At 42.0% G+C, this 11,657-nt stretch overlaps 1 protein-coding gene across 2 annotated transcripts; it reads left to right on the top strand.

The window, feature by feature from the left end:
- Positions 1 to 5,638: 5,638 nt before the first annotated feature.
- On the top strand, positions 5,639 to 10,282 carry LOC131684916 (protein suppressor of white apricot). Of its 2 annotated transcripts, none has more exons than XM_058968167.1 (5): positions 5,639 to 6,323; positions 7,264 to 7,436; positions 7,525 to 7,944; positions 8,012 to 8,999; positions 9,327 to 10,282. In XM_058968167.1, exons 1-5 carry the CDS (start codon positions 6,046 to 6,048, stop codon positions 10,162 to 10,164), a joined length of 2,697 nt encoding a protein of 898 aa, XP_058824150.1. In that variant the 5' UTR covers positions 5,639 to 6,045; the 3' UTR covers positions 10,165 to 10,282. The 2 variants fall into 2 exon arrangements, with proteins under 2 accessions (XP_058824150.1, XP_058824149.1); XM_058968166.1 differs by having other exon boundaries at positions 9,324 to 10,282.
- Positions 10,283 to 11,657: the final 1,375 nt, after the last annotated feature.

Genomic DNA, 11,657 nt, shown 5'->3' with positions numbered 1-11,657 from the left:
ATCGCATTTGGAACCTTGAACAAGATCGTAAATCAGCCTTATGGAATCCTCTCTTCATTATGATTGGTGCTACGAACAGATTCTTGCGTTTGAAAGAAACGGCGCCGGATAATCTCGCTAGTTTTAACCGCTCTTTTGGGATTTTCCGGGTGTTTAAGTAGACAATACTGGCGTGTGACGTTTGGTAACCCAAAATTTGTCCTTTCCGATAATGGAATCATCCTCAACACTTACGTGAAAAACAAAAACAAAGCCTAGGTTACGAAAATTAATACCGTGTTGCGTGAAAAATTTATTTTCAGTGATTACCGGGGGGTGACTCAATTTACTGATAACTAGTGGTAAATTTATTGGACGCTTTTTTTTTGATTGTTCCACTAAGTTTCAGGTTGTGTCGTTGGTTATTCTGTTGCAGATTTTATAGCTCTAAACGTTGGTTTACATTATTTTTACAATTTTACTTGTTGTTTTACCGTGTTTTTCTCTGAATGATTATGATTTAAAAATAATGATTTCATTTATTTTTATTAAATCCTTTAGATGTTACTGTGTGCTAACATATATTTTTAGAGTATCGCTTGCTTCTATATTAGCTCTTATTAGCTATTTATACTAGCTTTTCTCAATATTTCCATCGATTTCTACAAATCGAAAGCATCGTATGGGAACTCGCAGCCTTTTATTCAAGTTTCAACACGATAAGTGACCAATTCTCCGAAAACAGCGTAAAATCTTGTCAGCTGAAAAAATCGTAAAATAAAAAGTTAGAACACAAAAACCCTAGCAGTCACGGCAATGTTGAATCATACTTCTACTCACTTGAGAAACCTTGTCATTCTCCAGTATGGCCAAGAGCAGTGTTGTATTCATTTTGACATGACATGGACATTAAAGGAATTGATTCAAAAAAGAGTACACACGTGACTCTGGGTATTTGTCACCAAACATCCCACTTGGTTTTGTCCGCACATGCTACCTGCCATCGTAGGCAATTAAATCAGATCGTGATTTGGGGTAATGTTTCTGGATATATCCAATCGACCGATGTTAAAGCAAGCAACGTGTCTAAGAAATCGTTACACCAGTTGCCTTCTAGCTACTCTAGGTGGTAAACAACACTGGCCAAAAACTGATCGCGATCTGTTCACGGCATTCCAGCCTGTATATAGAAAATGTTAAACTAGCTTACTTATATTTATTATCTGTATTATCTACTTACCTAATTTTAAAAATCGAAATTTTTTGACGAAGCAGACCAACGGGACGCCATAGTGAAAAATTCGAGTAAAAATAATAACAAATCCAATGCACTAGAAAACGAAGAGCATCATTTTTAGGTAAAATTCAAGGAAGTACTGAAAACAAAAACGTTGATGTTACTGTAAAAATGACTGTTAACAACAATAACTGTTGTAAGTGCAATGTTTCTACTATCAATTCCGATGTTCCGTTCTGTCCGGGTACAGACACTTTATACACAGTCTAGCGAAGTGTCAAAAATTGCAACCAAACGTACTGTCAAAAAATGCAGCCAAACGAGCATGAGGGTTTTGAGAGGGGAAGTGCAAGAGGAAGCCCATGCAAAGCTTATGGGAGCTTCCGTGATGCCAGTTTACATTCATGGTTGCTAGTTTTACTGTTTTTCTCTCCACAAGTCTGTTATATAAAGTGTCTGTAGTTAATACTAAAGATTTTTTTAGTTTCTTCGAACTTATTTTTTCGGTAAAACTTATTATGATTTTGTTGTTTCAAACGAAATATTTGTTGAAATTATTGAGAAATCAACAAATGAATTTGTTGGTAATTTCAACCAACTGTATTGATTTAATCAAACCTGAATCTTGTTTATCACTATATCAAACGGGAAAATTGTTTTTAAAACCAAAATTTGTTTATTTTCACTGATATTTTTTCAAGACAAGACGTGAAAATAGGGGGGGGGGCTGTTTGTTCCAGTTTTACGTCAGAATGTTCCAGCTCCTGATTGGTTGATTCTGACAACTTACACCATAGGAAATGTTAGGCTGTTCGCAACGCTGATGTTTTCTATATGGGCTGCGAGGGGCAAGCACAAAATCTTCAATACCACGCAGTGCTAAAAGTCTTACACAATTAGTTACTTTAAGTACCATTAAGTAACATAAAGTACATTAAGTACCGCAAATATTTAAAAAGTACGCGTCAAATTCATTGTATTTTAATTACTGAAACGATTTTAAGTACAGCACCTTCGTACTTTAAATACGCAAAATATTTTAATTACTGTCATGATGTACTTTTAATACTTTAAGTACGTACACATCGACATCAATTACATTAGGTACCATACTAAGTACAACAGAAGTATTTTCAAATACTTTTATTACTTACATTAATTATATTCAAAATACGTTGGTATATTCAATGCAACGCACGCAAACCTGCTAGTGCTTGCTCCTCGTGGGCTATTCTATTTTACATCACCGACTAAAACAGATCGATCGCAATGCTGAGATGCAGTTCTATTGTCTTCGACAAAGTTGTTAACCATGGTTTGATCCATAGTTTTACAAAGCTGGTTTTTCATATTGAGTGAAATAACCATCTCTATTGGCGTAAATGCAAAATAGTTGATTTCCCAAAATAAACCGCTACCAAATTTTGCTCAGACATTTGAGACCACAAAAGGAACTCGAAAACTGCTGTGCCCGCTAGTTTAAATCATTTTGAAGATTTCCTATACAACTGCGAGTCACTATAATGTCCACTCCGTCATATAAATATGGTATTACTTACTATTTCAGAATTATCATATGCATGGTTGCTTCGAAATTTTTGCGTATCATGTTATAGTAACACAGAAAACTTGCATTGCCTAGCAGTAGGTAATCTTAAATCTGTGCATCCTACTTCCTCCAACGAAACACGCAAGAGAGGGAGTCCAAATTTACCCAAAAATAATTCCCCAACGCCGACTAAACATCATCCCATTAATTTTGAGTAAAAAAATCATTCCTCCTCCATTGTTTTCCAGCAGTGAAATAAGGACAGCAAATTAAAATTACCTGCTGGTAGGTGATGGATTTTAAGTGTGTAGCTTTCAATTTGAAAATGAAATAATGAGAAGGGAAGGGAATTTTGGGGAAACATTTTACTTGTCAATTCAACAGAAAAAACTGGTTTGTGCACTTTCCATTACCTTGTGCGAAAAAAATCTACATTATAGTCGTGATTCGCTGGTTGGGTCACAGCCTTGTCCAACTAACGAATTTGATTCGCTGCTTGGACCGACTGACAAATGTCAAAAACTCTCCAAAGGAGACGTTGTCAGTGTAAATGCATCTGTTCACATCTCTAAATATTGTCAAATTGATTGTCAAAGTAAATTTGATTCGAGATTTTGACATTCAGATGTTTTTTAGTTGGACAATGGTCCAACTAGGGGAGATCCAACTAAAAAGCGGTCCAGCTGAAAAGTGTACAACCAGCGAATCACGACTGTATACAGTCGTGTTTCGCTGGTTGGACACATTTTAACTGGACTGCTTTTTAGTTACTATCCATCTAACAATCTTTTACACTACTAATGTCTTCTTTGGAGCCTTTTTGACATTTATCAGTCTGTCCAACTAGCGAATTAAATTCGTTAGTTGGACATAGGCTGTGGCCCAATCAACGAATCACTCTACGAATGTATAACAACTTCGCATCAAAAAGGCATGTCATTTCCATTTTTGCATCAATTTTACTCTCCCTTGCATTAAAGTCTGTTCAACAAACGTCTTACGCTGATCCACTTTGTTCGATATTTTGTTGGATGTAGAGCTAGTTTCTTGCAGGGCTCTAACGTCTTACAGGCAACGCGGCAACGCCAAATTAATTTTAAATTTCTATTTCGATGGAAAGAAAATGCATTTAATATCAATGATTTTTAAAAATACATCACAAGTGATCTGCTCCTAGCCCCGGACAATTATTTCGTATAGCACTTTCAACTCTCTGAAAATACCCAGGTTTGTAGTAATTTGAAAAGTACATCTCGTTTAGTTAACCCTCAAAAAGGCAACGGGTCTCAGAGGCCCGGTTAGTAACAGTTCGCTTATTTCAATGAACTTTCGATTCTCTCACTGATAAAACGACAAAAAAGAGGCTTTTGGTTGCATTGGATCTTAGGAGGGATGCTTCTTGAAGTCACAATTTTAACTTGCCTTTTTGAGGGTTGTAAAACATTTTATCAAGTACAAATTTGTATTTGATTTTACCACAGACTAACAGACATAACACTCGAAAACAATGCTTCGTCCGCTTTAACGGTCATTTTAAATGTTTTGGTAGTTGGGACTGTGGCCACATTTGCAATTATGGTGCCACTGGCATATGAACAAGCATATGGGGGATAGACCACTAGTGAAAAATTGCTCCCAAGCCTATGGGGTAACCCACCAGCAAATGAGTTGTTGGGACCGTGGGAGCTAGTGTTCTAGGAAAATTACCGAGTGGATATTTTTTAAGGGAATTCCCTCATAGTATTATGTCTGTTAGTCTCTGATTTACCTTGTTCGTGTTAGCCGATGGAAGTTGAGCAATTTGCTGAAAATTCAATCCAAAAGTATTCTAACATTAAATATTTTAGTAGTTATATCAACCATAGAAAATTTCAATCATTTTATTGCAATTTTTTAATTATTTGTGGTACATTTTACTCTTTCTTAGCACTCCGACCCAGTCAAACCATTCGAAATTTGATTCGGAATCCTGAATGGAATCAGTATGGATTCCAAATCAAATGCAACAACCGATTCCGACTCAAAATCGGTTGTTGCATTTGATTTGGAATCCATACTGACTCCATTCAGGATTCCGAACTGGTTCCGGAATGAGTTTAACTGGGGACGAGCACTACCCAAGTTAAACCTATTCCGGAACCGCTTCGAATTTCCGATGATTGAAGTCAGAATGGATTCCAACTCAAACGCAACAACCGATTCCGACTCAAATCCGAATGGTTTGACCGGGACGATGTTTTTCTTCACAGTGTACACGCAGAAAAAAAATTAGTAAAAATAAACAAATTTTGGTTTTAAATAACAATTTTTCTGTTTGATATAGTGACAAAAAAGATTTAGGTTTGCTTCAATCAATACTGTTGGTTGAAATTACCAACTAATTCATTTGTTGTCTTTTCTGTAGTTTCAACAAATATTTCGTTTGAAACAACAAAATCATGATAAGTTTAAACGAACAAACAAGTTTGAAGAAACAAAAACAAATTGTTTGTATTAACCACAGGAGAGAACAACTCAAATTTAGTTGAAATTAAATAAAGATTCTGTTGGTTTTTAACAAAGGGATCAGTTAGAGCTAACAAATTTTATTTTGATTCAACAATGTTTCTATTTAAAATGTAAACAGAAGTATTTGTTGAACTAAACCAAATACATGCTTTCAAAAAACACCCGTTTCAGTTTGAAACAGTCATTCGCCACGTTTTTGATTTAACTAAACGTTTCGTTGATTCAAACAGGCCTGATTCTTCTGCGTGTATGGGAAATTTAACTGTGATTTTTTATCGGGTCAGCGTCTTTTTACTTTCCATAGCCTGGCACCACTGCCTACTCACTGTCACCTGTCATGTTCCGCTTGCGTCTGCCATTTTTCGCATTTTTCTTCCAAAATTAGCATCAGTGAAAAAAGAGACGATTCTTTATAAAAGTTGTTAATTTTAAACATTTGCTGGATAAAACGTGCATTTTGCTTGTTAAAATTGTTTGAATTTGACAAAGCAATAGTGGCTGCAGTTAAGCAAAGTGAATGTTTGCAAGCAGTGCATCGATTACGATTGTTTTCAAAAAAATAAATGTTGCAGTGAATAGCTAACCTAGAACACTCGTGTCTGACGAAAGCAGTGTTTTGATGTTGAACAATGATACATTCGGAAGCTAAGCGGAACAGTCCCGAACGATAACCGGTGGTCAGCGAACAATCCGTAAAGTTTGAGAAGTGGCTTGGGAGCTAGAGAACAGGGTACTGTTTATTTGTGCCGGCGCAGCGGCAGGCAACCCCGGGATGAATTCCGGAAGTTCCGCTGGAGGTAGCAGCAGCAGCGGATTCGTGGGGCTGAACAATGGCGAGTCGGGCATCCTGCGCAAGACAATGGGATTGGGCCAAAACCTGCCGCATCATCACCCCCACCACCATCTACCGTACGGGCAGGAAAGCTTTACCGATCTGCTCGTTTTTGGCTACTCGTGCAAGGTCTTCCGGGACGACGAAAAAGCCCGCTTCATCGACCAGGGCCGACATCTGATCCCGTGGATGGGCGACAATCAGTTGAAGATAGACAGGTTAATAATTTCCTTCCTTTCTTTCCGCCAAATCAAGCTCAAATAATGCCACTAAATTGATTTAGCCTCTTTTGGACCAGCAACGTTTACGAATTTTAGAAGAATGTTTTGGTTGTTTGACTGTATTTTTGCTAGGAACTTATAATCAAAACAGAACAGGAAATTTGTATGAATGGTGGGGAAGATTTTCAGGTTGTTCCAGAGAAACGAATGAGTGTTGCCGGAGATCTGCGGCTCCTCAGTCAGTCGAGATAGTTTTATTATTTAGCAATATTCGGAAAACGAATATCGTTGTAATAGGTTAAAAATGTGAGCTATCGTCTTTATACATTGTGTCTCAACTGTAAAACTCGACTGGATCTACACGACACTCCTAAGCGAATGAGATCGCGGCTTAACGCTTGTCTTTATCCGCTCCTAAGTATTTAGCTCTCTAGCCGCGGATCATCCGTTGAACCAAAACCTTTCCTATCTGCCGAGACAGATTAGATCTTTCATTGATGCTTATAGTGAATGAAAGGACCCAGAACGGGATTGGTCAGCGCACAACCAATATCATTTTATCGACAGAATAAAGACTAGAAAACAGGGACTCTCTTTTTATAGCTCAGGTACCTCTCAATAAAGCTCAACTCCAGCGCGGCTGTGGTATGTATAAGTGGTAATTGATTTCCTATTTTTACAACATGTTTATGATTTTTATTTTCGCCGGCTCCTGTTGAGAGGGGAAGTTTTCTGTTTTTTATCAGTGGGTCTCACCCCTCTTCAGTACAGCTTCCCCTGTTAACCGTTGACGGTTTCGTTTTCAGCTCTCCCAAAACGCTGAGTTTAGATTATATTTCGGTGGTTCGTCTAATCTTGTATCGTTTGCTTTCTTTCCTCTCTTTGTTCTCTTTTAATCACACCATTCATCACCTAAACTGGCGCTCAAATGCTGCAGATATGATGCCCGAGGAGCACTGCACGATCTGACACAGCATGAACCACCGATCGGAGGATACGGGAACCGGTTGGAGTATCTGCCGCCGGCGGAGCAGCGCGCCGAACAGTTGTGCGAGGACGAGCGCTACTATAGTCTTTACGCGAACGAAGTTGAGGAGGAGATCTATCAGGGTGAGTAGGTTGCCAATCTCGAGAGCATCTTGGCAATAAGAGCCTTGGAGGGCACGATGATTGAAAAAATATGCTTTCTTTCCCGTAGAGGAAGCCGCAAAACGTCTAGCTGCCAGCAGTGTAGAAATCGCGTTCGATTACGATGCAGCGACAACAACGGAAGTGGCAGATGGCACCAATGCGATCGTAGGTCCCGTGCCTGCGGATCCGTCGATGGCCACCGACGACGAGAACAGTTCTGATCCGCCCTTCGTAGCACCGTCAAACTTTGAAATTCCCCAAGATCTCGCCGACCTGCCGGAAACGATGAAAGAACATGCGATCATCGAGAAGACTGCCAAATTCATTGCGTCCCAGGACTCGCAGATGGAAATCCTACTACGGGCAAAGCAAGCCGCCAATCCTCAGTTTGATTTTTTAAGTCCTGGCGGGCGGCTTTATCGATATTATCGGCACGTGCTGATGGCCATTAAAACCAACCGCTATCCGGAAGATGTTCCCGAGGAAGGTTTGTTTGCTGTCGATAGTCCTCTTACTCTTGGTAACTCACTCACACTATGTTTGATTTTTTACAGACTCAAACGGAGCGGCTGTGGAAGCACCTGAAGATACAGTTGCCGAGATGAGCCCGGAAAAGCCGAAAGTAATCGTTCCAACCATTAAATACAAACCATCGGTGGACTGTGCCTATACCCAGCTGATTAGTAAAATTACCGGCGCGCCGATTCCCACGAAATCAGACTGTCGGAAGTCACCGGTACAAACCCAATTGACCGCATTGATAACCGAGTTTGAATTCCAACCGGAGAAGAAAACTGTAGAAGTGAAAAAGGTTCCCACCGGACTGGCAGGTCTGGTGCAGTATGATTCCGACAGCGACGAGAGTGCGAGTGAGGTGGAAGAACCCGTAGTGGAGAAGAAGCCTGACCCGACGGTTGAAAGGCGAGAAATCACCTTCAGCGGGTTGCTTCCGCCGGAAATCTTTCAGCACGTGATTGAAAAGACAGCAACGTACGTTGCGAAGAACGGGTACAGCTTCGAAGATGCGCTGAGAACGAAGAATGATCCGCGCTTTCTTTTCCTACGCAAGGAGCACGAGTTCTATCCTTACTACGCCTTTCGCGTACGATATTTGATCGATCCGTTCGAGGAAGTTCCCAAAAGTCCAGAAACAGTAACCATTACCAGGGAAATTGAAAACGGAACGGTGGTGGAAACACCTAGCATCGGAATCAAAACGGTCAATACGGCGCCACAACCGGTTGCCCCACCGGTAACGCAAATCCAGGCCACCAAACCGGGCGGAGCAGTGTGCTTTTCTATCAAGAGCAAAGACGATGCTACCAAAGCGTCGAAAGCGAATGTAGTTCAGGAACTGGGTGGAAACGAAGAGGAGGCAGAACCGGAGACGGAAAAGGAAAAGAGCAAATCTCCGTTAATCACTGGTAGGGACGTGGAACAGCCGAAAGACGATTCGCTACAAGCAGGCAGACAGAAGGAAACTGACGGTGCTCGAACGCCTTCGCCGCCAAAGGTCAGCGTCCCTCAGGAAATTGTTCGAAGGTATGTTGAATGAAAATACATTCTAACCAAATCTTTCTGGGACCATTCATAAATTATGTAACGCAAAAATTGCCCAAAATTGACTCCCCTTCTTCCATGTAACTTGTCATAAATTTCTCCATCCCCCTCCTCTATAACGTAACAAATTTCTTGAATTTTTTTTTCTTCGGTGAAAACATGTTACGTAACGATCTAACTTACTCCCCCTCCCCCTATGTCACAACTTGTCGTACCCCCTCTCCCCTAAAAGTGTTACGTAGTTTATTAATCGTCCCTTTTAACATCATCAAGTACTTCATTTCTAATGGTCTAATTTTCAAAAAGCAGCTCAACGCCACCCCCACTGGAGGAAGCCAAACCGGCACCAATCACCGACGACGGAACAAGAGATCTCAAACGTCAGGAGGACCGCATCAAGGACAAGCTGGCCGTCGCTGCCCGCGAAAGACTGGCTATGATCGCGAAAGAAAAACAACTGCAGCTGGAGCGGAAAAAGCGGGCCAGCATGTTTATCAGCTTGATCAGTAAACAGGAAGTGCCAGAAACGACGGAAAACCCAACTTATCCCACGGAGAACGAATGGGAAAACTCCCCACCGGGGACACCTCCTCTGCTTCTTCCGACCCGGAATGGACTGGGAGCGCTGAAAAACGAATTTGAAGAGGAGGAGGAGGAGGACGACGACGAACCCAACAACAGTTCAAGCGTCTCCATTCAGTCGATTCCGTCGCAAAGTGCTAGTCCGGCATCGAATCAGGCCCCGTCCAGTGCGGATGATGACGTCGTGCTGGTGGAAGAAACTGTCACCAAGGTCCACGGAAATGGACGACCTTCCAGGTCCCGAACTAGGTCCAGCAGTAAACACAAGAAAAAGAAAAATAAGCACAAAAGTAAGAGCAAGAAATCGAAGAAAAAGAAATCTAAAAGTCCAAGCCCAATTCTAAGTCCCATCAAGAGTAAAACCAAGACAAAACGAAAGCGCAGTAGGAGTCGGACGCCTGCGATGGTTCCGCAGCGGAGGAGAAGTAGGTCCCACTCGGAGAAAGAAGCAAAAAGGAGGAAAAAAAGTAAGAAGAAAGTCCACAAGCCTCACAAATCATCGAGATCTTCATCTTCGTCCAGGCACCATCACCACAAGGAACGTAGGGAGAGAGCAGAACGCTAGAACAGACGGCGATTCCGATCTGGTGTCGTTTTGTGAATATTGTTATTAGTTAGCGACATTGGGATTGAATAAAGAATTAAAAATAAACCATTTTATGCCTAACTATGATAAAGTAAGACTAATGCCTTTGATTGATGATAAACGAAGCCTGAATGCTACACATCTTAATTGACCTCTGATGTCGCAGCCGTTTCTTAGCGTTCAGTACAATTGTTTCTACATAGTGGTTGATACAAGTACAATCTAGGCGGTACACTCCAGATTGTCTAATTTACTGGGCCCTTCGACTCACATGTTCCATTCAACACATCTTCTTGAGCTCTTTTGTTCCCTGTCCAGTGCCTTTGGCTCTCTTCTAGTGCCATTTAGCACCACTTCTTCGTTGAGCCATTCAGCAGCTGTTCGCGAACTACTCGGTCCGGTTTCCGGCGATGGTCCTAGCCTAGTCCTCCGAAGGAGAGTTCACTGGCGAGAGAAGTTCTCCCGAAACCGAGCGAACCAATTCCGGTGGAGCAAGGCGTCCAGTTCGCTGGTGCCATGTGTAGACCCGCGACTGGCGGTGTCTCGTCGCGAAATCTAGTCCCCGGAACGCAGTGAATCTAGCTTACGCTGACGGAGAGTTTCCCAGCGATAGAAGCTCTCCCGATACCGATTCTTCTTGTTTTCGCATTACTTGTATTGAGCCAACTGTGGTCGGGTCGGTGGCTCCGGGCGGATCGTGGCGTCCGGTTCATTGCCGCCCTGACGTCCCATACCCGGTGCTCTGTCGCAGTCTACTTAACAAGTACCCGGCAGTGGATCCTACTCCGGCAAAAATTACTCCCGAACCCATTGCTCGCTGTTCATCGCGTCATTTCCGCTCTAATGCGGTCATGATCTGCGTTACCACTCTGTTGTCCGCGTTCTATGTCTTTATGTCGCTTATCATTCTGTACTTATTCCGGGTTGATGTCCGGTCCTCCCGTTTCAAGCATCTCCCTGAGTGTCACTTCGCACCTCGTACATTCGAAGACCTCGCGCTCCGGTGTCTTCTCGACGTTCTCACGCTGGTGACGTTGCGTGTCCGAACTGATGAGGATACTTCCCGGAGCATCCGTGGCCCGGCAGGAGCAGTGTCACGGAAAGGTGAACTTTCCTCTCCGTGCTTTCTATTGGCCCATTTCGAATGGTTTGGAATCAGCCGAAAGGTCCATCTCCCTTTCTCCGAATTGTCCCATTCCTGTTGCCAGTTCGCCATCGAATTGGTTCTCACAATATTCCTCATTTTTCTGGTATTTCTCCGTTTGTAGCATTATCCTCCGCCAAGGTGATTATTGTACAGTGTGTCAGGCATCACGCGGAAGAAGACGGGAAGACCTCAGTTAGACGACGTGCATGTTGCAGTTCGAACCGATAACGGATACTACTAAATGGAGTAACGGGTTGTGTTACACGAGTCGACATTATAACGGAGAGTCGACATTATAACGGAAATCCAACTTACAACGAGCGTT

This window comes from Topomyia yanbarensis, chromosome 2, assembly GCF_030247195.1.
Source record: "Topomyia yanbarensis strain Yona2022 chromosome 2, ASM3024719v1, whole genome shotgun sequence".
NCBI lineage: Eukaryota > Metazoa > Arthropoda > Insecta > Diptera > Culicidae > Topomyia > Topomyia yanbarensis.
This window is presented reverse-complemented; position numbering and strand designations above follow the sequence as displayed.